Source organism: Zalophus californianus, chromosome 4 (assembly GCF_009762305.2).
Source record: "Zalophus californianus isolate mZalCal1 chromosome 4, mZalCal1.pri.v2, whole genome shotgun sequence".
Lineage (NCBI taxonomy): Eukaryota > Metazoa > Chordata > Mammalia > Carnivora > Otariidae > Zalophus > Zalophus californianus.
The window spans coordinates 119,741,030-119,767,188 of NC_045598.1; the positions used below are offsets into that span (position 1 = coordinate 119,741,030).

At 40.4% G+C, this 26,159-nt stretch overlaps 1 protein-coding gene across 6 annotated transcripts in view; it reads right to left on the reverse strand.

The window, feature by feature from the left end:
• TOX (thymocyte selection associated high mobility group box) overlaps positions 1 to 26,159 on the reverse strand; it is a 299,411-nt gene that overhangs the window by 146,392 nt on the left and 126,860 nt on the right. For 4 of the 6 annotated variants that reach the window (XM_027576515.2, XM_027576487.2, XM_027576522.2 and 1 more), the window contains exon 2: positions 1,288 to 1,353. The exons of 1 other annotated variant lie outside the window; for it this stretch is intronic. In XM_027576515.2, coding sequence (XP_027432316.1) covers positions 1,288 to 1,338 — 51 coding nt within the window. In that variant the 5' untranslated portion in view covers positions 1,339 to 1,353. Of the gene's footprint in view, positions 1 to 1,287; positions 1,354 to 2,801; positions 2,914 to 26,159 lie in introns of those variants that run through there. One more of the 6 variants, XM_027576504.2, reaches the window with a different exon arrangement.

Below are 26,159 nucleotides of genomic sequence, written 5' to 3' on the forward strand. Positions count from 1 at the left end.
TGCAAAGCTCAGCCTTCCAAAGGTATTCTGAAAGTGATCAACTCAGCTGAATGGAAGGAAATGGACTCCGGATCTTTTGAACTTAATGATGACCTTCTCGTCTGAACCATATAGTGTGGTTTCCAGAATGTCTGCCAGGGAAGGCAGTGATGGTAATGACTTCTAAATGCAAAGTTCATGGAGAGGCAGTCTTGCCTCTGTTTTGAGTTAAGCACGAGACATTTTGTTCTTAGAGAAATTTCAAAGCTTCACAAAGTGCACCCCTAACATATACATTAGATTAATTCACTGACAACCACCATGAAGAAAAATAGAAGTTTTATTTTGTTCTCTGTTCCCCCGACCCATCCCAGTTATCAAACGTCTTCGGGCAGCTATGCAAGGCATTGAAAACCCCTGTGTTAGGGCTTACGCCATAGTTACTGATACATGAAACTTCAAACTGCCATGGTTTTGCTATTCCAGGAAAAAAAAAAAAAGTTCAAATCTACAAAATGCTCCTATGAACTCTCCCTCGCTTTCACTTATCCACGTGTTTATTTTTGCTCACAGTGTCCTTACATATTACATTATGCTGGCGCCTACAGCAGTTATAATTTTGCTTTAAATGCCCTCACTGGATTAAAGGGGCTGGTCTTAAATATCTAAAAATAAATAGCCCAGAATTCACTTTTATAAATGTAACCATTTGATTTGCATTGGACTTTTGTTGTCACTTCTCATGATTAAATACCTTGTCAACAATTCCCAGGGAAATGGATACAAACGTGCTCTTGAAAGGTTGCAATCAGATCATGCATTTTGGCTGGGAAGTTACCCACCCCAGTAGATTCTGAAAGCAGCCACATAGCGCTCACCGGCCACGTGATCTTGGTTATAAATTTAACACTGTATTGAAAACTGCCCCAACAGTTGATAATTAAAGCTCTTTGTGACACGTGTAGCTTATAATGATTAAACTCCTCTATAGTCAGAAGCACAAATAACCTGCACCTGTAAAGACTTTATTTCCTAAAGGTAAAACAACTGTTTAGGAAAGATCATGCTGGCAAAACAGCTGCTTGCCATTCTGGAGAGGAAACAAGGTAGTATCTTTCAACAAATGCCAACTCCGGTGTTTTATCAGCTCTATCTCATTAACTGGAAACAAGGCTTAAATGCTTTGTTTATAAATTATGATTATTCCTGATTGCGGCAGTTACTGATAGTGCTACTCATTTGCAATGCAACTCTTTGAATTTGTTTAATTACAATTTGAAACAAGGCAGAGAAGATTAATTAACCCACCTGGCTGGCTGGCACATAGTCCTGGCTCGGCTCTGTCATGCTCATATACATGTTCTCACCGTCAAACTGCGAATGAAATAATAGTAAACATTCAGCAATCTTGACTGCGTGCATGTTTGTTGTTGCTGTTTTCACCATCAAACTGGAAAACAGTAGCCATAAAAAAAAAAAATACTGTGGTTGGGAATGCAGAAAATCTGTCATAACAAGTGAGCCCCATCTTTTCTTTGATGTTTCTGTTGTCATCCTTCCTGACCCTGGATGTCAGTGATTTGGAGTAATTAGTGCTCTAGTAATTACAGCAAGCAAGCAAGAAATGAATGGTTTCCTTTCATCTGCAATCTGTTTTAAAACAAAAATGGCTCATTTTGCATACCATGTATACGGACTGCAGTTCTGTTGTAATGAAGTATTAAATGAATGGTGCTATCCACTATACAAATACACCAAGGCACAGCTCAAAGCATTCTGAGTTTAGCTCTCAAAAATGAAAAAGTGCAGAGCTTTCACAACAGGCCAAAACTGGCTTCGTCGCAATAGCCTTATGATGAACAGTTTTTAACTTTACAATAACACTCGGAAAGAGCACGTGGGACTGCAACCGGGGCTTGAATACCAGTAAAAATATGCAAGCCCTGCGATTCAACATCCCTCCTTAAAGTTTTTCAGAGATACAGAGTTCATATTGGTATTGCGGATGCACAGAAATTCATACATGGATTAATGAGTGCGGAACAAGAAGGGAGGAGGAGATTCAGGGGATACAATGGCAGAACCGGTGGGCGGTTCAAGCAGTGACAACATAACAACAACAACATACTTCTCATTATTTGGGTTTTTGAAAGCAGTAATCACTCCATTCAGACTTAATCCCCAGCTATCTTTAGTCATTTGATAAATGGGCAAAGGATTCCTTTTTTTAATTTGGAGAAGAATTTCCCCTAGGAAATAATCAAGTGGACGAATACAGCCAGCTTCAAAGAGCTGACTCTGAATATACTTTCACTGCCAGACTAATTTCAGACATGGGAACTTGAAAATCTGAAAAGTGACTTTTCAAGACAGAATAGTGTTACCGGTGGAGGTGCAAATACACAGCAATATGGACATATTTTATATATCATCAAAAAAGGAGAAAATTGTGTTATAGACCTCGCATTCCACCACCTCTGAGCTGCTAACATAAGAGGGTTGTACAAACACTGGGCTACCCTAAAGCCTCTGAACAGGAGCCTACAGCAGGCGGGTGCCCTGAAGATTCACAGAAACAAGACCTTCCCAAGGACCCTGAAGCACTCACAAGGTTAAGTTCAAGGAACCGAAGGATTTCCTCACCCATCACCCTGCAAATGTATTTCATGTTCTGTGAACAAACTTATCTAAACAGATATGAAATCACTTGTTGAACAATGGGGTTGTGAGGACAAGTCAGAAATAGCACACTGAGAAAAGACTAGCTAGACATTTGGTTGCTTTGTCATCTGGCTCAGGAGCCCTGAGTCCAAGTGACTTACCCAAGGTTGCTTTTCCATCAGTCAGGTGAATGCCTTCAACCCAAAGATAGGCTAGCCCCAGTCAATCCACCTGTTACTGCTAACAGCTCAAAACTTGACAAAAAGCATCAGTCAGCATTTCTCCACCCCCACTCACTGTTGGTTTGTTTGCAAATGTTTTTAATGTTAAGATGCCAAAGAACCATTTAAAATATGGACAGTTTCTCTGACTATAACAAACTCAACTGAACAGAAGTAGAGGAGTGGATCAAATACTCCACGGCCTATGCATATTCTAGAAATGTGTTACTTTCTATTTCATCATCTCTAACTCATTTTCTAAATCTGGTGTCATTCTCAAGCCAACTAAGGCTTTGAAGTTTTGGTTTGAGTCTATCCAAAGTGTATGCTAATTGAGCGCATTCAATGTTACTGCTCTTGATAACGACTCTTTCCTCAAAAAGTACCAATGCTTAACTAACGCGGAGCCAAGGCTGAAACAGCATTTTACAATAAAAGGTATGTGACTATGGGAATAGCTATTTTTTTGAAGTACATTTCATGTCCCCCTCACCTGCCTGGAGCTTTCCATGTATTAACTGATCCAATCTTCACAACAACCAAGAGTTAGGGATTATCACTGCATACATTCTACAAAGGAAGACACAAAGGCACAGAGAATTTAAGCTAGATGCTCAAGGTCACAGAGCCCTTACGAGGCAGGGCTGCCATTCAAAGGCAGGCAGCCTGACATTCCAGCACATGCACTTAACCACCAGAACATATAAATAGATTCTGAATTAGAACGATGAGTTAGCTATCAATTCTGAAAAATAGTGTCGATAAATTGTCAGAGCAGAGTGTTGGCGATATCTCGACCCCGAGATACTGTCCCGAATTTCTATGGCATTTTGAGACTTTCAAAAAAACAAGAGTCATACCATAGTGAGCTGCCAATTTAGTAATCAGGCTGGTGGAATATCTCCAGATTATTTATAATTAAGCCTTAAAGTATTGAGAGGAGGTAGGATGATGGTTTATTTTGTGTCAACCTGACTGGGCCACAGGGTGCCCAGCTATTTGGTCAAATATCATTCTGGGTATGTCTGTGAGGGTATTTTTGGATGAAATTAACATTTGAATTGGTAGAATGAGTAAAGAAGACCACCCTCTTTACTGGGAGGGTGGGCCTCGTCTAATCAGTTGAAGGCCTAAACAGCACAAAAGGCTAATTCTCCTGAGTAAGAAGGAACTCCTACTACCTGACTGATTGAACTGGAACAACAGTCTTTTCCTGCCACCAGACTTGACTTGAAACATCAGCTCTTCTTGGGTCTTAAGCCTGCCAGCTTTTGGACCGAAACTATCCCATGGGCTCTCCTTTCCAGCTTCTCCGCTATAGTTTTGGACTTCGCCTCCACAGTCAAATGAAACAATTTCTTATAACAAGTCACACGTCCTGTTGGTTCTGTTTCTCTGGTGAACCCTAACTAAGAAGCTCTGACAGCTTCATTCTAGAGGACCTCCGATGTAGAAACACGAAGGGATGACATCAGTTTCATGCTGTGCCTGCTTTCCAGGGGGACAGAAGCCATGTGGATTTTGCTGTGAGAGTGCCTGAACTCACCGTGTCTCAGTGCATCCCACATACATTCACACCTCTCCGCCCAGAATGCCTTTCTTCCCTTCTACTTCTCTTACACCCTTTGGTATTTTCTTACACTCCGTGGTTTCCCTTGGTCAGGGCTAGGCTGTCTCCAGCCTCTGGGCTCCCCCAGGGAGCCCTCCAGTTCCAGGGGGATTTTGTTATTAGGAGCCTAACTGCACTGAGCTGGGAGCTACCAGAGGACACACTGCACATCTTAGTTATCTTTAGTGTCTCTATAGCTTAGGGCCAGCACATAGTGCATCTTTAGGAAATGTCTCAATAACAAAAATTAAGTAATACTTGCTTGACTAAATAGATTACTTTCCTCGAGAAGGCGATCACTTGAGAAGAGAAAGAAGATTCAACTTTTAGAGAATGGTTTGAAGGCTTTGGAAAGGGGTCAGCTCAAAGTTTTACAGTGGATTAAAAGTGGTTACTCTAGAAGCAAAAGCCCTTTAAAAATGTACAGAAATAGCTAGAACACCATTACTCAAATACTAGGTGTCATTCTTCCTCAAGACTTGTATAATGAAGAAACATAGATTGGCCAAGAATCAAGAGGCCAGGCTATAAATGAGCATATGCCCTCTTTCTGAAGAATTTTGAGTTGCCAAACAAAAATACTTAATGTGTGTCAGAACAGGCCTAGTCATTCTTCCTGTGGTTGGACCAACTCTTGGGCCATGATCCCAGACAGCCCCGTCCCCCAGACCCTATGCCCTCTCCACACACACCCCATCAGGTTAAGGTCATCGGCGTACTGTTCACAGCGCCCCCCCACACACCCCTTCCAGGAGCTGGTTCCAGGGATTCCCAGCAGGCCTTGCCCGGATGCACCATTCTTAAACTGCCCTCCGTGTAGTGGGTACATGTCATTTAAAATGGAATTATGGTGCAGAGAGCCCCAGACTTTTGGTCTTGGAAAGATCCATGAAAGGCTCACATCTGAACCTGTCATGTTATGACTGGAGAAAGAGACTTTTTTTTATTGGTCACCTGGTCCATCTGGGACTAGAATCGAGATCTGGATTCCTAGTAGAAGACTTTGCCACCACGACATGCTGCTTTATACTCCATCACTCATAGAACTGGGGGATCAGACTCTATGATTCTTTGTATTTGCATATGGCTTAGGTGCATACCCCACAATCTTGTTGCATTATTACATTAATGACCCTGCTCTGCTTTACCTGGGACCACATATCAGGTGAACATTATTAATAATTGTTTTATTAAAAATAACTAATTACATTTCCTTATGTTTATCACAGTTATTCTTAGAAGTCAACTGAATTCAGGCATTTTAACTTTTCAAAATATATTTAAGCATATGAGGACTTTTAATTTTCAGGTATTCTCAATTTAAAACCTGAAGCAAAGTTTGAAAGAATAAAGAGGCTGGCTTATTTAAATCTAAATGTAAATGGCATCAACTCAGGATTAGCCTTTCTGACCAAGTGCTTTTAAACTCTTTATTGTGTTTTTATTTCAAAGCACCAGGGGATGCAATCACATAAAAAGTCATCTATAATCTTCTACTACAGATTTTTGAAATTGTTTTTAGAGGATATTAACCAAACCCATAATCCCAAAGAGCTTTTCAAACTAGGTAGTTATTATATCTTCTATTTAAAAACTGAAAGCTGACATCCAATACTGTCTGAACATAGTGAATGATGAGCAAAAAATGGGCAATATTAGGCTACCCAAACCACTAAAACCAGAAAAATCAAAGACAGAATGCGAACTATAAATCAATCACCGGCATTGGTACAGGAAATGGGATCTTTTTAGGGAAACCATTAGAGGAAACCCAAAAAACTGCTCTTGGTGGGGGAGAACCTCACAGAATCCATGAAACAGTACCACATTGTATCGCCTATAAAAGGGAAAAACCTTACATTTCTGGGTGTTTTCTGAAGGAATATTTGATATTTTGATTTTTTTTTAAGAGCTAAAAGTAGAAATGTTTATAGCAGGGAGTTAATTTGACATTTCTGAGAAGATGCATTATAATAAATCATAAGGGAGGGTAATCGCCTCAAAATAAAGTATCTATTTTTGTGTTGCTTGGCTCAATATAAGATTATAAGTCACCTCCCCCCCCCTTTTTATTTGAATAATGAAAGAAATAACTTAAGTTGGGGCAGTGAAGTCAAAGACTTTTGTTGTTTCATTGAAGCAAAGCATTTTGAAAGCTACCTGGAGGGTGATAATGGGCAGATGAGCATATAGCTTTCACTGCTGTTCACATGCACAGGAACAATGCAGCCAATAAAAACAGAGCAAGGCAAACTCCTACACTTAGTACCCATCCTCCCATTCTCAAGGAATAAGGTCAGGAGACACCGGAGAGGGAATCTGTGTTTATTTATCTTCCAGCTTCAAGGCTGACCGTGTTGATGCAAGATAGTCTAAAGTAACATGCCTCCACGTGGAGCCAGGCTGAATGCAAAGAAAGCAGTTGCTCTGTTGGGGCTTTGAATGGACGCACGTTACAACCTGAGAGCACACAGAGCTGAAACAGGAAAGAGAACCCCCCTTTCCGTCAGTCTCCTGTCACTTGAACTTGAGTGGTAAACACTCTGCTGCGGATCTGAATGGCACAGGGAAGAAATAGGATCCGGGCATAGCGAGGCTGCAGGGAAGGCTTGGCCACTCTCAGAGAGAGATTACTGGACCCACAACTCAAATACTGTGCTCAGAACTTAGAATCTGGCCTCACTTTTTTTTTGGAACTGAATTTGTATCTCATTTTTGTCCTCGTGATAGATTTATTTGGGGGAAGACTTGTCTATCACGTTGCCTTGGTTAGTTTCGATAACTGAAATCGTCAATAAAAATAATGCTATGCATAAACTTGTAACTCAAACGAACCCTTGTATCTTCTTTGAAGTACAGGTTCCGTACTTAAGATCATGATGCCATGATGGTTCAAGCCATTTTTTCACCTTTGCAGGCATTTTCGAATTGCATCGAATGTATCAAGGCAGTTAGTTTTTCTAATTATCTTGTAATTATGGTGACTATTATTGCTCCCCATTTTACAGGTGACAAAACTGAGGCACAAAGGAGTTGAGTCGCTTGTCTGCGAGGGATCCAATCACATGTGCCCCAGCCCAGGTTTTCTCAGCCTGCTTTGACTTTGCTTTCGGGACTGGTTGACACGGTGCCCGTAGTCCCGAAGCCCCCAGACAGACCGCTTCTGCTGCCACTAAAGCTAGCAATTGAGGACCCCCACTCCTGGCACCAGCTTCCAGCAGGCGGCTCTGCACCTGGGCTAGAGCCAAAGAAGTTCTGCTTTCCCTCAGAGCCAGTGCAGAAGGGCCGAGCCACCTGTCCTGAGAGTGTGGAGGAAATGGGACCCAGGGGAGGAGACTGACCCACAGCATTCCCTGGGACCTATTTAGAGAAGGCCCTCATGCCCAGCAACCAGGAGGGATTTGCTGCAGCTTAGAAACGTGTGCCTCACCGCTTGTTCTCCCCATCTCCTTGTCTCCCTGTCTCGCTTCCTCTCTCCCTCACCCGAGTTTCCCTGGGCTTGTCCTCCCAAGCGTTAGCACGTGAGCTTTCCCTACAGGCTCTGCTTTCTCGACAACTAGGACAATGCCCAGTTGTACACAGTAAGTGACGGTGCTCTTAGGGACAGAGCTACACTAATCTGATCCCATCTTTGCTCCGCTTTCATTATGTTTTATTTAAGAATCATTAATTCTAGGGCGCCTGGGTGGCTCAGTCAGTTAAGCGTCTGCCTTCGGCTCAGGTCATGCTCCCAGGGTCCTGGGATGGAGCCCCGTATTGGGCTCCCTGCTCCGCGGGGAAGCCTGCTCCTCCCTCTGCCTCTGCCTGCCGCTCTCCCTGCTTGTGCTCTCTCTGTCTCTCTCTCTCTCAAATAAATAAATAAAATCTTTAAAAAAATCGTTAATTCTATTTTCAATTCCTGTTGAAGACAGAAACAAACTTACGAAATAATAATAAATAGAAGAACAAAGATTTTCCCGTATCATGAAAACATCATTTCAAAGAAAGAAAAATGCAAGTTTCTAGAAACCTTCATTAACCCCAAACTTCTAACACAAAGCAATACATTTTCATTATGCGTTATTTAAGAAAGCAAAGAATGTGTGGGATAAAAGCTTAACTATCAGTCCAACTCTATTCTGGTCAATCTAATGGAAATAAGTTTAACCAATTGAAAACACGCATGATTTTCGCTAAAAGGCCTCCCTCCACAAGGTGTGTGATATTAGAAAATCAGGAGCAATGATTTCTGATTCCAGGTAGGAACATTGTTTTTGAAATGAATTCCCAAGTAATTTCTGAATCTCTATAAAGCGTAAAGCTGTAAAACTATACTGTTGAGTTGAAACTAGTGTCATTTCAAATGATCGGTTCAGAACATTCCTTTAACTTGTCATGTTTTAGACAAATTTTTACTGAATCCATGCAGTAAGGGAACAATTTGAGAAGTGCATTCAAACTTGTTGGCAATCCTTACCTAAGCTCACTACTTCCACATGATATCAGCTCTCACCTCATTTACCACAGTCCCTAATCCTGCATAGATGTGGAATGAAAAGTATGAAAGTCATTACTTTTGGGGGGCTGGTTCTTTTATTGCTAGTATTCCTTCTTAAGTACAGGGAGCATTTTTCAGTATCTGACACGCACAGAAAAAAAGTGAGAGTATTTTTCTACACATGTCTGGTCTGGAAGATCATGCCCCTTTCTGGGAACCTCAAAACAAGAAGAATGAAAGAGACTAGCAGAAGTTCAGAGTATTGATAAGGTTATGAGACTTGCATGATGGATTTACAAAAAAGATTAACGGAGAAGTTATAGGCTGGTTAGGTGACAACTGAGTGGATTACAAACTTTTAAAAAAGATTTGAGGACAACCAATTATTGAATACTTTTGAAATTAAACGTGGTAGTACCAAATAAAAATACAAATAGGAAGGTACAGAGTTATTAAGATGGAGATTCTCACTTCCCTATTATTATTACTCAGAAAATAACATTGTGCCTAAATATAACTATGATGTTACAGGAATAGATTTATGGTAATTAAAATCTCCTAATGGTAAGACAGGTGTTGAAATATATTTTGGTATTTTCAGGGCAGACTTGACCAATTAGAAATACAAGAGGTTCAGTTTATATCCACCCCCTTTTTTCTTTTTGAGATCGTATTTGACATTTATTTTTTTCAAGTTCCAAAGAGTTTCTGTTTTCCAAATAGAAACATAATGACATCGTAAGAAACTGAATTAAATCCTTCAGGTTATTGAGTCTGAGCCTGCCCACTGTGAAAGGAAGCAAAGCTCTATTTGGCATATATCTATCATTTTGAGAAACCGGGAAGTCACTCAATCCATTTGTTATATCAGGAGTATAATTTTTAAATTTTCTTTAACATCTTCAAATACTATTTAGTTATATCTATTTTTGCATAACCGCCTTTGATATTTAATCCGTGATCTCATGTGACTTTCCCTGCAGACTTATCCACATTTTTCTGAAGCTTATGGAATAATTTTCCCTGCATTAGCTTAAGGCTTTGTGCAGAAGATGTCCCCCTTCCCAAGGCATATGCATTATATGTGTCTATAGAGTTTCCATTCCAAAGTTTCTTTTATTGTCTTCATGTTTATAGTAGTTCAAACTACTCCCCTTAGATTGTCCTGCACTCTCGTTTGACTTTGACTTTTTTTTTTTTTTTTTTTGGTAGCATTCTCCCCAGTCCTTCATCCTCCCTTGCCAGAAACATGTCAGAGCTGAAACTACAAGTCTTGTTGCTGGAAACAGCGTGTGTGCTTCTACTCAAAGCCTTATTTATACTGAACGATGAGAAGTGATTGGTCTCCTTTGTTTTATTTTCTGGAGTGGCACCATATGATGCTCTTTTGCTGAAAAATTGAGAGAAGAAACTATCACCACATGGGACAATCGGGGGTAAGCCATCCAGCCTGGTCCATTAAAATTCAATGGTACTGACACTTTCCAGATAAAAATGTGCTAGTTATTCATTCATTAATTCAACAAACACTCATGTTGCACCTACTATGTGCCAGGCCCCAGTCCCGGCGATAGCAACTAACATGAATTTTCTGCTTCTTGTATAACAAGTGCACACATGTATTTACTCATTTAATCCTTACAACAGCCCTGTGAGGCAGGTGGTATTCGTGTCCTTTCTCAATAAGGAGCCTGAAGGAATTGAGTAAGTTGGAAGAGGTAGAGCAGAGCCTCAGTTCCAGTCTGTCCGATGGCGGAAAAGTATCTAACAGGAGAAATCAGCTCAAGGAAAACAAGAACCTTGCCAAACAAACGCTCAATCAACATGCAAGTTTTAGGAATCCCAATGTAAATGCAGCATTAATGAATATCATAACCAACTCAAGGACTATCGGGACAGCAGACCTTATTCTATTATTTCTGTAACAGTACCCGCCGACCAACGACGGGTATTTCCTGTTAGAACACGCTTTACGGGGCGCCTGGGTGGCTCAGTCGGTTAAGTGACTGCCTTCGGCTCAGGTCATGATCCTGGAGTCCCTGGATCGAGTCCCGCATCGGGCTCCCTGCTCAGCAGGGAGTCTGCTTCTCCCTCTGGCCCTCCCCCCTCTCATGCTCTCTCTCTCTCAAATAAATAAATTAAAAAAAAAAAAGAACACGCTTTACTCCACAGTCAGCACTAACAGAACCAGAGCAGTCAGCAGAAGCAGGAGGCATGTTACAAAAACCACAGTCAAACGATCCAGGGCGGAGTTTTGGACCCCTCTCTGCCACTCAGTGGCTGTGAACTTGGGAAGACGTGGCCCTGCCGTGGGACTGTCATGCAGGCCAGGCCTGCCTGGGGAAGCACCCAGCACCACACTCATGTCTACCAGATACTCGAAGTGAGTCCCTTACCTTTCGTTCTACTGCATGATACCCTAGACGATGCCAGGATCGGTGCGTCACACTCATCTTCCTGCTTAAAATTCTTCACTACTCTCTCAAGTTTTCAAGTAAATTTCAACGTCCTTAGTTTTCAAACACAAGGCCCTTCATGATAAGAATGACTCTACCACTTGTACCTGGCTGGTGTGCACTCTGAAAGGCCCAGGCTGCTGCCAGTGCCAGTAGTTAAGATGATTAGGGAGTTGAGCAACCATTCTGGAACATTCTGGGTGTGAAAGGCGAGACTGAACAATTATGACTGAATAAAAGGCACGAACTTGGACTTTCCCAGCCAATGAGTCTCTTCCCACCTGAAGGTAAGCCTGCCCTAAAATGGACAATGATTTAGGGTCCTTCCTCTGTGCCAACCTAAGTTCGCTATAGCATCTGGTGCTTTCCTGAAGCTTCTATGTCATTGTATTGCCCTTGTTTCACGACCTCTCTCCTACACTGGACTACGAACTCTTTGAAGGCAAGGACCTTCCTCTTGATATTTCTATCCTCAGCACCGAGCACAGGCCAAGCATGTAGTATTTCCAAAATGGCAAGGATGAATGATTAAATAAATTCAGTGCAATATCGCGAGAACGAAAATCATCTTGGCTATCTCGCCATTCCGTTATTCTGCAGTAGCATTTATTCCATGTGCTTTCATTTCCAAATCAATTTCTACCCATGAAAATAACTGCTCCCCCAGAGGCACTGGGCAACACCTTCTGCAAACCGCATCGCATACTAGCTTTCCCTTCCTTCCTGTCCTACAGGGACCAAATTTTCTTCCCTTGCTCTCATTGGAATCATTTGAAAAGAAGTTCACTTTATGAGATCTTAGGTAATCGCTAACATCTTCATGATACCAAGTAGGCAAGACCAGTTCCAGTAAGCAGATTGTGCCCATGCGGCTCCAGCTCAAGCTAGTTTATTTTTTCACGCTGATGTCAGGCTGCTGGTGAACATTTTGCTCTCTGAATCATCTTCAAATCTATCCCGGCATGCTAATGAAAAGCTGATTGGATTGGCAGACAGAATGCAAGTCATTCCTCTCCTTTCCCCATGTGGTCTGTAAGTAATTCAGGGCCTCTTGTTCCCTGGGAGGCACGGCAGAATAGGACAGAATTTAGGAGAGATTCTGTCATGGAGTGGGTTTGAAATGAGAAGCCCCTGATAGGAGTCCTGGTTCAGACACTTCTTAGTAGACTGGTCTTGTACATGTTCTTTGTGCAATTATTTCAGATTCAAAATGAGATATATCAAAGCATTGATAATGACAGAGCACTAAACATGTAAACACTGTGCTACAGTCTGGAAACTATGGTACTTCTGCCTTATGGTAAGTTTATTGGACTGTTTCCGTCATTTGTTGGAAAGATCTATAGGCAGAAAGTATTGCAAAATCAGGCTCAGTATGCCCTAAATTAGCCTGCGAAGAGGTCTTTAATAGAGAAAGTGATAGGTAGACATTCTTTTTTAATCACTATCCTTGTAAGTGCACTATCCTACCTTAAATATTAGATAAAAGCAATGGAGTAGACAAAAGAAAATAGTAGTGTAATCACCGAATAAATGAAAACTTTATAGAGCATCATGTGTGTATCAATGTGCCCATAAATATGTGTATAAGCACGTGTTCTTTACATGTGTACATATTTATTTACTATGTGTGCGTGCAAAATATTTTTCTCCAGAAATGCTCTTTATTTGGCTTTCATTTATGTTATTTTAGGTTATATAGAAGAGCAATATTAAAAACCACCACATAAAATTACAGGAGAAGTTGTCTGAAAATGCAAAGCACAACTGAATTTCTCTCTTAATTTACAGAGAAACTGTTACCCAGTCATAGTGAACTACATTATATCACATTCTACTAAACTTGCTTCGGGTGAATTTATTGTCATAAAATGAAGATTTCAGACAGTTCTGCTATAAAAAAATGCAATGTTATACTTAAATATATAGTAGTAATATATAGAATGATATAGGTCTCCTATAGCATTTTATTTTTCATAGCTTATTAGCTTTAAGCATTAAATTATCCACAAGATAACAATCGCTCATTGTATTTTATGGAGGTATATAACAATTTCTGTTCTGGTTCACCAGTTGCATAACTCAGAGAGATACTCAGGCTGTTTCAGTAATCAGTCAATGTTCCTTATAACGCTCACAGCAAAGAAATTATGTAATCTGTACTGCTCTGTAACCTATTATTTCACTTTCTGTAAGAACCTTTACATTATTAATACCTTTTGCACATTTCCTATTTGCTATGAAAAATTTTGGAATAATACATTTTTATAACCGTTAAGTAAATTAATATTAATGTTAGATGAAGTGGTCTCAGGACTTCTTTGTTTGAAATGCCTTCTCAATAGTTCTGAGCAAAATGTACATATTTTAAATATATCTAATGAGTCTTGTCACTAAGAAATCCTTCAATGTTACTTAAGACATTCAACTTGAAACAAATAATTTAAACATGTATAGAAGTCAGAATAGAATGGAAACTAAACATTAGAGCAAGATCAAATTATCCAAGATGGATTTTTATTTTTTTTAAAGATTTTATTTATTTATTTGACAGAGAGAGACAGCGAGAGCAGGAACACAAGCAGGGGGAGTGGGAGAGGGAGAAGCAGGCTTCCCGCTGAGCAGGGAGCCCGATGTGGGACTCGATCCCAGGACCCTGGGATCATGACCTGAGCCGAAGGCAGACACTTAACGACTGAGCCACCCAGGCGCCCGGGTGGATTTTTATTTTAAAAGCAGAACAATGTTGCCTTTTCTTCAGAGCTAACTTGACCTTCCTCAGAAAGTTATATTATAGTGCCTATTGCCCACTGTACGTAATATAGGCAACAAAGCTCTTTGGACACATGACAGGAAAATACCTTGCCTCTAATATGTAAAATCCATATTTTAAGATGCCCCCACTGCATCCCAGTTTCAGGCAACGAAACTGCATTTGTAACAACACATTTGTATTAGCGGTTCCAAAAGCTAATGTATTTTCTCAGAACATGTACATTCCTACCTTTATGCAGATCGTAAGCTGTGCTTTCTAAAACTGCATTTTTACACTGTTGAAAAGGAAAGGGCCTGTGGATACGCATTTTTAGGAAAGCTTATGAGGCTTCATACGTTTCCTATTTTCTCCACAACTCCTCTATTTCATCCATTAGCAGTCATTGAAGATTATTTTCAGTCCAGCATTCTTTAAGGTGTGAGGCTGATTTAATAAAAGGATTATGTGATGCCAACCACATAGTTGAAGCAATTCCATTATTTAAACGGTCATTAGCATTTCCTTGGATCTTTTTGGATTCGAGTTCTGTTTTGATTCTTTTTTTCAATTGCTTGGCCCTGGCTTTGCTCATTCTATTTAATAATATCGTGATAGATATACAAGGCAACTCACATCCTCTATGGAAGTGTTTCTCAGCTGGGGGTGATTCTGTCACCACCAGCAACCCCCCCGCCCCCGCTTTGATGGTTAGGACTGAAGGGGTACTACCAGCATCTAGTGGGTAGAGCCTGGATGTCTCTGTACATCCTACAAAGCACAGAGCAGCCCCCTTACAAAAGAATTATCCAGCCCCAATGTGAACAGTGTTGCTGCAGAGAAACCCTGGTGTCTGAAATGTGTTGAGTTTGATGTTTGGTCATTTTCATGAGAAACTGTGAGATGAGAGATGAAATCAACTATGAAATGACTCACTTAAGGAATAAAGGTAGCTCAAATCCTACATCAATTAAATCATCTACTTGAAAAAGCCATTTACATATGGCCTAAATAGCTTGTTATATGCAGTGAAATCACCCAACTCTTAAAGGTCTGACAGCCCTATTCCAGGTGCTCTGGGCATGGTGTTCAAAATCAAGAATTAAAGAACATCACCCCATGCCTACAACTCCACTAATTTGAAATAAACATACACTGTATTAGATACACTTTGGAGTTACAATTACTCTGGGTAACTACAGAAAAACAAAATTAATTCTTCACACTACACATAAAAACCGCTACTTGTCATGGTTGAAACCTGAGAGCTCTAAGAAAAATTAGCAATTTGTTAATTGGGATTCTATTTATCCTTTCATGCACAAAACTAATTATTTGTTTGCAAGATGCTGTGTCTTCATTAAAACGATTAGCATTCTGAGTAGATGGCAGTATTAATTTTATAAATGAAATTGGAATTTCACCACACTGTTTCATGCAGTTGAGACAATGAGTATTTCCACATGGTATCAATCTGTCTAAAAAGGACCATTCTTTATAAAAACAGAAAGCAAATATATCTAGTTCACAATGTCCACTCTTTTTTGAAAAGTCTTCCTAGACATCAAGGAGGCCTATATATTATTTTTTAAAAGATAAACATGAATATGTAATACATATATATGATATTGGGCTATGTACTATTTACCAAACCCTATCTCCCCCCCAATTTTTAAACAAATATAAATCAAATATAAAGCATATATAAAGTCATCTCTTCAATTTTTCTAAGGAAGGGGAGCCTGTGACCAAATTATCTTCTCCAAGAGCAAGAGCAACTAATCTAAAATTAATTAATAAGTCTTCTGAATTTGGAATGTATTCCCTATTTTTTTAGGCAGCATGCTTATCACCCCAATAGGGCCTTTATTGGTTTAATAATATTATGAATTTCATTCGCTTAGAATGTGGTAGTTGGACATGAAGGGGAGAGTCTCGGGAATGCATGGGTCAGCTAAGGGAAGGCTATGGGATTTTAGATGGCCTCGGGCAATTCATAAAGTGGATGGCCTTCCCAATGGATAACTAGAAGTGGGAAAGTGGAGCCTAGGACCACTTCAATTTTAGTGAATCAGAAGACACAGAAAATTAGAAGTGTTCAGAGAAAACAAAACCTCTATAAGGCAGAACTCTGAGAAAAGTTAGCCTGGGTTCTCTTCCACACCTTGAAAATGGTAAATACCCCGCACTGCTGGAGCCCACCTCTCAAACTGGTTGAGTAACTTTAATGAATAAGGCAAGAAATCTGGTTGCAAAATCCTCTGATAATATTAGCGGAAATAAACTAGCTAAGGTTTTCAAGCATTTAAACACGATTTGTTCCTAAATAGAAAAGTATATATTAATAGACTTGTTTTTTAAAAGAGCATATTTTTTTAAGTTTATAAGCTTTATTTTTTAGATCAGTTTAAGTTCATAGAAAAATTGAGTGCAAACTACAGAGAGTCCTCATATACTGCCCATCCCCACCAGGGCACAACCCCTCCCCCCATTGACATCCCACACCACAGTGGTACATTTGTTACAATCGATGAACCTACACTGACACATCGTTACCACCCAAAGTCCATAGAGTACTTTATTTAGGCTCACTGTTGGTGGTGTGTATTCCATGGGTTTTGACAAATGCATAATGACATGTATCCACCACTACAGTGCATATCACGTAGAAAAAGAACTATACTGGGGGCGCCTGGGTGGCTCAGTCAGTTAAGCGTCTGCCTTCGGCTCAGGTCATGATCCCGGAGTCCTGGGATGGAGCTCCGCATTGGGTTCCCTGCTTCTCCCTCTCCCTTTGCCTCTCCCCGTGCTTGTGCTCTCTCTCGCTATCTCTGTCACTGTCTTTCTCTATCAAATAAATAAATAAATTCTTTAAAAAAAAGGAACTATACTGGTGGCATTAAAAAAAAATTTTTTTTTGTCTACACAGTTAGAGTTAAGAGGATTCTTTTCAGCCAGTGCTGCCTCTATCTACCTCCAAAAAGTGTTGTTGCTAAAAATAAAGCCTCTAGTCTAAGCTCCCACTTGCAGTCCTTACCACACTGAGTATTAATTGGATTTTTCTTAAATTAACATTTGGGAAGGGTTAATGGAAAATGACATGCCTATTTAATGCTCCGCTCATTTGACATGATATCTTTCCAGAAATATCTGTAAGTAGATACAGGCTTTTACATGGATTAAAATGTCAGTAGTTGATTTCATAAAGAAGCAACACCACAATTATATTTCTTGTGCTGCTCCATCCTCAAACTGAATTTCTGGGAACATTTCCAAGTATCCCCAACAGCCTTTCTAGGTTAGTGACCAGGAATGTTTGCAAGTGACTAAATTTATATCATTTGGGCAAAAACTTCCCTTTGTGTTTCAGGCTATGTTGATACAGAACAAAATAGAGTACAGAATTGGCAATTATCCTATTAATTTGATGAACGTGGACAGCTACACCAGATATTTTAAACCACCAAACAGGATTTTTTTTTTCATCTCAATGATCTAATTTGTTAACCAGATAACTGCCAAGACTCCAACTTCATTCTGTTCCATATAAAATTATTCATAATTTTTCATATTTCCAGTATCAGCTACTTAAGGGAAATGAATGTAAATGTATGGGTATTTTTGCATTAAGTCTGTATTTCTCACTCCATACTGATGATGTAAAATGAAACAAAGAAAGAACATAGTTATGGCTATTTTTGTCTGGCTTCTCAAATGGCCAGTATACATTAAAAAGCAATATGGCATGGTGGCTAATATCAACAGCTTTGGAGCCAACATGCTTGAGTTCAATGCTGGCTCTGCCTCCTACTCTATATGTGGCCCCTGCCTCAGTTTTTCTATCTGTAAAATGGGGAAACAGTGGTGCCTGTCTCATGGGTCCTTGTGAGGATTAAATGAGCCAGTACATATAAAGTGCTTAAAATAGAGCTCAGATCATAGTAAGCACTGAATATTATAGCTATTATCCTTATATTAAATTCATCGCTAAGATTGGCCAAACCCATGAAGTGTCTTTTCGGGATGATAACAATGTCCTAAAACTGGATTTTGCAGGTGGTCGCACAACTCTGTAAATTTAATAAAAATCATTTAATTGTCCATTTAGCACAGGGGAATTTCATGGTAAGAAATGATACCGCAATAAAGCTGTTTAAAAAAAAAAAAGTGTCCAGCCTTATTAACTCTATAGCATTAGGCTCCTGAACTGTAAAGTCTGAGAGTAAGAACTGAGAAGCCTGAGGGAAGGAAAGAGAAAGCTCGACAGAGCTAGAGCCTGTCCCTTCTTCTGTCCCTATTGGATGAATTGCTTCTTAGTACAGGAAGAGAACATCTCATTTGCTGTCTCCTTTGAGCTGCTTCTTCGCCTGTTCTCTCAGCACCCACGAGTTGCTATTAATCATCTGCCCAGCACTAGGAGGGGAATTTTGAACAAGCCTAAAAATCACTCTTCTATTTGCAATGTGTCTCGAGCCTACACACCTAAACCTTCTGTTTCCTGCAACTCTGTTTCCTAAAATTGAGTATAATTTAACAATACTCTAGGTATGACTTTCTCACTCTCCTTAACCTCATTGGTGATTTACATTTTTTTTCATTGATTCACTCCTTAATTCAGCATTTATTATGCCACCACCCCTATGCTCCAGGCACATTTCTGGAAAGTGGTGGTTGGGCGGGGGGGGAAGGCCAAAATAATATGTTTCCTGCCCTCAAGAATCTCATAGCTTCTAAAGTGGCTCTGTCTGTCTAGATATGACCCTTTGTAAGTCTACTCACTGTTCCTTAATTAAAAAACAAAACAAAACAAAAACAAAACTTGCATCTTCTTCGAAGCTCCTTCCCCCTTTCCAGTGTAGAACACTTCCCACTTCCTCATCTCACAGCTCAAAAGGAAGAGATTAGAGCTGGTTCCTTCCACTGTCATTGGCAACTTCTCTTCCTGAGTCCGCGTCGGCTGCTCATCCCCCATCTTCTGTCCTAATTCTCGTTGTTTAGTTTCTAGGACAACTTCCTGCTTTCCTTCCTTTCCTAGTCATTACCTTTCCTGGTTTCAATATCCCTGCTCTTTTGTTGCTGTTAGCACAGCTTGAATTAATGACTACAGTTTAACTTCCTGTTAGGCGCTGGGAGGAACGTACACTTGTCAGCATAAAGAATGGACCTCTGTGCATAATGTTATAAAATTCCTTGCTCTCACTAGAACTTCTTCCCCTTTCACTTTTTCCATTTTTTTTTTTTTTTTTTTTTTTTTTTTAGCTTCTGAGTCTTCTATCTTGCTCTTCTCATTACCTTTAATAACCCTCTTCTCCCTAGTCTTTGTTCCATTGACTCCAAGAAGATGTCAGTTGGATTTCAGGGCTGGTCCTTTCAAGGAAGCTCTTTCTATTGTCCTAAATTTTTTTTTTGGCATATTTGTTTTTTTTTCCCCCTGTTCCTGTCTTACACTTCTCCAATCCTGGGAAAATCTCGCTGTCCTGCTTTCTTAGTCCCTGCTTCAAAGCCACATGATGTTACCAGAGATTATCATGAAGTTGAACTGATGAATTCCACTGAACAGTCTTACTTAGGTGCTAATTAGCTCAGCTCCTTTTGGGCAGGGGAGAACCATGTTCAAAGCTGCAATTTAAGAAATTACTCTCAGAATTGTATTGGGTGGGTTGCATTAAGAGAACCCCAGGTGACAGAAGACTGGTTAGAAGACTACGGCAACATGGGGTGCCTGGGTGGCACAGTCAGTTAAGCGTCCGACTCTTGGTTTCAGCTCAGGTCTCATCTCAGGGGCATGAGATCAAACCCCATGTTGGGTTGAGTGGGGAGTCTCCTTGAGTTTCTCTCTCCCTCTTCCTCTGCCCCTCCCTCCCCTAAAATAAATAAATAAATAAATAAATAAATAAATAAATAAATAAATAAATATTTTTTAAAAAACACTATAGCAACAGTCTGGACAAGGGCTGACAGAGATTAGGATTGAATGGGTATTTCAGATCTATAATCTGCAAGACCTGGTATCCAAAGGAGAGAGAAGTATCCACAAGATATTTAAATTATGAGATTCGTTGACTAAGGTGCATGAGGTTTCTTTGATGAAGACGGCCAGCAGGGAGTAAAAATGAAAAGGTGAAGGCAGGCAGAAGCTCTCACTGAGTTCCCATCCCATTCCCCACCTTGCCTAGTCCAAGCTTTTTCCTGATCCTCAGATCCTCAATCCCTGATGACCTCTCCCTGACGATGACCTTGCCTCTTACTGTACAGAAAAATCTACCTGAAGAAGCTGCCTAATTCTCTTCCTCTCCATCTCCACACTTTTGTTTGAAACCAAATTCTTTCTTTTTCCCTTTGGGTTTCAGAGGTATATTTTTCTTCCTTCTCAGAGAGAGCCTTCCCCGTGTACTCTCAACTATACCCTCCCCTTGCAAATTGTCCAATCGGTGATGTCTCATCTTTTATCACCCCTCTGCCTACAAAAAGGCCCAGATTCTTCTTTATTCTCTCTCCTTCTCTCTCTCTCTCTCACACACACACACACACACAAAACAAAACCCAAACAACCAACCAAGGATTCTTCTCTACGCTCAGCTACTCCCTCAAGTTACTAATTTATCTCTCTCCTTTCCATGATCACAAAACGTCTCAAAATAACCTGGTATGCTTGCTACACGCCTTTTCTAACCACTTATTCACTTGTCTCCTGACTCCTTGAATTCTTGTGCTGGCATCTTCACTCCTGACACCCTGTTTCTCATACTCTTCCTCTCATTCAGAACCAACAACCAGTCCATCCCTCTTGGATAGCTCAGTCTTTGATTTTCACACTGATCTCCCCAAAAGCCTCTTCCCTGGCCCCACTCCACTTTCCTTACTCCCGAGTCCCACCCAAGGGATTGGCTCCCTGAATCCTCTTCTCAGGAATGAGCTCTCTTTGACAGAGCAGCTATTGATTCTCATATATCTTTTCAGCAATGACCTCTCTGCCAATGTCCATCTTTTCATTTGTACTCCCTGCTGGCCATCTTCCTCCAGGAAACCTGTCAGAAGCTCACACTGACTGTCTTCAAGGCTCAGCTCTTCTTCCTTCTAAAGTTGTTTCTCTGTGTTAATGTCACATCTCATGCTCCTTAGTCATGGAATCTCATCATTTAAATAGCTTGTGGATACTTCTCTCTCCCTTTCATACCAACAAGTCCTGCAGATCACAGATCTGAAATACCCATTTCCACCACTTCAATCCTAATCCCTGCCCTGTCCCCTCTTGTCCAGACTGTTGCCATAAGCCTCTAACTGGTCTTCTACCATCCAGGCTTCTCTTCATGCAACCCATCCATATAATTCTGAGAATAATTTCTTAACTTGCAAATTTAAACATGGTTCTCTCCCCTGCTCAAAATATGCCCTGGCTTCTCACTGCCAATTGAATAAAATGAAGTCTTCTTATTCTGATATCCAAAGCTTTCTACCATCTGCTCTCAGCTCAGTGAAGCTGGAACCACTGCCAAACTGAGCTGCTCCATGGGCCCTCTGAGCTCACCGTTCCCCTCCCAGATGCTTTTATTCACATGGTTCCTCTGTTTGGAATATCATACTTCCTCATCAAATAGCCAGATTTGACCATCCTTCTCTTATAACCTCCCTGATCTGCAAACCAGAGTGATATGTATCCCTCCTCAGATCAGAAAACCCCTCATTAGTATTTCTTTTACATCGGTATCAGTCTGACTGAAACGTTTGTGCATGTGTCCTACTTTATCTACTAGCTTGCAAACTCTTTGGGAGCAGAGGCTGTGGATCTGAGTCTAATTCGGTGACTGTATACACACCATCACATAGAGTGCTGGTTCCCAAACATGTCACGAAGAGAATTCCCTACAGAACTTGTTAAAACACACACTGCTGCCCCCCCCCACCCCACCAAGTTTTTGAGTCGTTAGGTCAGGAAAAGGAGAATTTGCATGTCTAACAGATTCTCAGGTGATGCTGATGCTGCTAGTCCAGGAACCACAATCTGAGAACCATTTGCACAGACAGGGTGAAAGCTTCTAGGCTCAAATCTATTTTCTCTCTCTCAAATGCCACAAAACTTTGAATAAGTACACAAACGTTCTGAGCCCCAAGTTCTTCATGTGTAAAAGTGAAATCACGATGCTACTAGTTCTGCATACATGAAGGATGGTGGTTAAAATCAATCACCAAAATAGGTAGAACACCATATAAATAAATGTCAAATGGATAAAAATAGTTAAGTGATCCACCTCGGAAAGCCAAATGCATTTGGGTAATATTTTTCTTGGTGTCCCTTTCTTCTTTGTTCAGTGTATGCTTTTGAGCTTATTCTCCAGTGAAATAATCACTTCCCTTTTCTCCGATAGAGATTCTGTAAAATGTGACTGAAAAAACCCAATGCTACATTTGACATCAGATGCAGCAAATATATTTCAGAAATTCTCTCCTTGGGTCTGTGTGCAAGGTGCACATGGAAGCAGTTTGGCCCATCAGTTGAAAAATTCCCTCCACTGAAAATGAATGACTTGGCTCATTCCCTATGTGTCCCTGAAATTCAGGGCCAGTATTAGGGCGAGGCTACTTTGCCTCAGGGCAAACACTTGAGGGAGTGCTAAATAACTGAGTAGTTAAGACAAATGGTATTTTAACATAATATTTTTTAAAATAAACACTAATGCAAAAAAACCCATGATGGTGGGGAGTGGCTTCATAACATTGGATCTGGCAGTGATTTCTTGGGTCTGACACCAAAAGCAGAGGCAAGAAAAAATATCTCTAAAGTGGACTATATCAAAATTAGAAACTTCCATGCATTAGAGGACATAATCACCAGAGTTAAAGCCCACAGAATGAAAGAAAATATTTGTAAATCATATATCTGATAAGAGCTTAATATCTAGAATATATGAAGAACTCCGACAGCGCTAAAAAAAAAAAAAAAAGAAGAAGAAAAGATTTAACCCTGTTAAAAATGGGCAAAAGACTTGAGTAGACATTTCTCCCAAGAAGACAGACAAATGACCAGTAAGCACATGAAAAGATGCTCAACATTACGAATCACTAGAAAAATGCAAATCAAAACCACAAGGAGGTACCACTTCACACCCATTAGGATGGCTATCATACTAGAAAAAAGAAAAGGAAGGAACAAGTGTTGGCAAGCATGTGGGGATGTTAGAGCCCTTGTGCACTCCTGGTGAAAATGTAAAATGGTACAGCTACCATGGAAAACGGTATGGAGGCTCCTCAAAAAAATGAAACATAGAATGAACACACGATCTAGCAATTCCACTTCTGGGTACATACCCAAAGAATTAAAAGCATGGACTCAAATAGATATTCATACACCCATGTTAATAACAGCAATATTCATAAGAGCCAAAAGGTCGAAGCACCCCAAATCTCATCAGCGGATGAATGGATCAACAAAATGTACTAGATACAAACAGTGGAATATTAATCAACCTTAAAAATGAAAGAAATTCTGTGCTCCTGGGTGGCTCAGTCGTCAAGCGTCTTGCCTTCAGCTCAGGTCATGGTCCCAGGGTCCTGGGATCGAAGCCCGCATCGGGCTCCCTGCTCCGCGGGAAGCCTGCCTCTCCCTCTCCCACTCCCCCTGCTTGTGTTCCTGCTCTCGCTATCTCTCTCTCTGTCAAATAAATAAAAAAAAAAATCTTTAAAATAAATAAATAAATAAATAAATAAATAAATAAAATCTTTAAAAAAAATGAAAGAAATTCTGACACATGCTACAACATGGATGAAGCTTGAGGACATTACGCTAAAGAAACGTGCCCATCGGGGCGCCTGGGTGGCTCAGTTGGTTAAGCGACTGCCTTCAGCTCAGGTCATGATCCTGGAGTCCTGGGATCGAGCCCCGCATCGGGCTCCCTGCTCAGCGGGGAGTCTGCTTCTCCCTCTGACCCTCTTCCCTCTTGTGCTATCTCTCATTCTCTCTCTCTCAAATAAATAAATAAAATCTTAAAAAAAAAAAAAAAAAAAAAAAAGAAACGTGCCCATCACGAAAAGATAAATACTGCATGAGTCCACTTATATGTGGTATCTAAAGTAATCCAGCTCACAGAAACAGCAAGTAGAATGGTGGCTGCCAGGGGCTGGGAGGAGGGGGATGTGGGGAGGGGGAAGACAGGCTTCATAGGTACAGAGTTCCAGTTTAGAAAGATGAAAACGTTCTGGATGTAAGCTGGGCAACAATGTCATCTACTTAACATTACTAAACTGTACATCTGAAAGCAATGAGGATGGTAAATTTCATGTTATGTGTATATCACCACAATTTTAAAAAATAACTAAAAAATCCACAATGAGCAAAGTATGAAAACGCTTAATGAAGGCAGGACTAGTATAAATTTTGAGAAGTTGTTTTGTTCTGTAGGTAAGAGATCAACAGACCCTACAATCTTTTCTTGTTGTTTTCCACGAATTGGTAAGTGGCGTCCTAGTGCCTTGTGAAATGATTCTCCACCCTTCATGCTTTTTCAAGTTTGCAAGGAGTTCTCCCATTTTTAAAACTTCCATTTCTTGGGGAGCCTGGGTAGCTCAGTCAGTTAAGCATCCGACTCTTGATTTCCACTCAGGTCATGATCTCAGGGTGGTGGGATCAAGACTCTCTCTCCCTCTCTCTCTGCCCCTCCCCCTGCTCATGCCCTCTCTCTCTCTCTCTCTAAATAAATAAATAAAATCTTCTTTAAAAAAACAAAAACAAAACCACTTCCATTTCTTCTGCTTATAAGTGTAGAGGAATCTGAGAGCATAAAGGTCATCTAATGATTCATCAACAGTTATAAATCTTACAAGGGACAAAAAATTCTCACTGTTGATCTGTAATTTCAGTGCTCTGATGATGGTTCAAATCCTAATCTTTATAATAATCAATGGCATGGTCTAGTTCCAATGCACTTCAATCAGCTCATTTAAAAAATCCTCATTAGTCTTCTCAAACACAGTACTTAAGTGTCATCCCTTAAATTTACTGATGGTGGAACTGGTACAGCTTCAGGACGGCCAGGTTGGCTTCCAGATCGTAGGCACTTCCAGAGAGGACACTTAAGGGAAGTATTCAGGGTTCTGCTAATCAGAGGACCCATTGTCAAAGAGCAGGAAATTCTTCGTGGTTTCAGAGCTGGGCTCTCAACGGTGGAATCTAGCGAAAACTCACCGGATTTAAAACCAGAATACAGATTCCCAGAGCTCAATCTCAGTTACTTGAACGCACTTCCCTTGGTCACAAAGAAAACCACAGAAATGCAAGGGAGATTATAGTCTGGCATTTAGTTCATGCAGTTCAAAATACCTTTAAGCAATGAAAATCGTATAAGCCTCAAGAGTCAGAAAGTGACTTAATGAATAGGTTTTATACTTTTTAAAAAAAAAAAAAGCTCAAAGAACACTCTGAATTATGTTCTATTTCTTACTGTTAAATGCAGATATTGAAATGTATATCCAGAGCTTTATAGGAACACAAAGTAAAAGCAATGTCATGTATTATGTTCCAGGAGGTAATTCAGTGTTTTAGGATGAGCCAAGAGATTTATCAAGCAGCCTCCAAGGGAGGCAGAGTTCAAATCCGGGCTCATCAATAATACATAAATAAACTGAACAATTAGGTACAAAGCAACTATCTTGTCAGACGACTTATTAGCCGATAAATGATACACTCACTTGCTGCCTTGAGTACAGAAGGAAAAGACATCTTAAGGCAGAAAATGGACTGAATAAATAAGAGAGAAGCAGTCAGGCACTGTCTAACCTCTCCACAGCCTGTGGGCTTCATTCCTACCTCATCCTGCTGTGAAGGAAGGCCAGAGTGTTAACATGGGAAGGTGAATGAAGCTCAGATGAGGAGCTTCCCTTCTGAATTCCATTGCCTCTGTAAGCCGCCTACAGCTTGGCATCAAGAGGTCTGCATATTTTGGAGAAATGGCAGACAGGCTGAGAGTCCAAAAGAATTTTGCTTCTTGTGGGGCTTAGGTTCTGAAAGGAG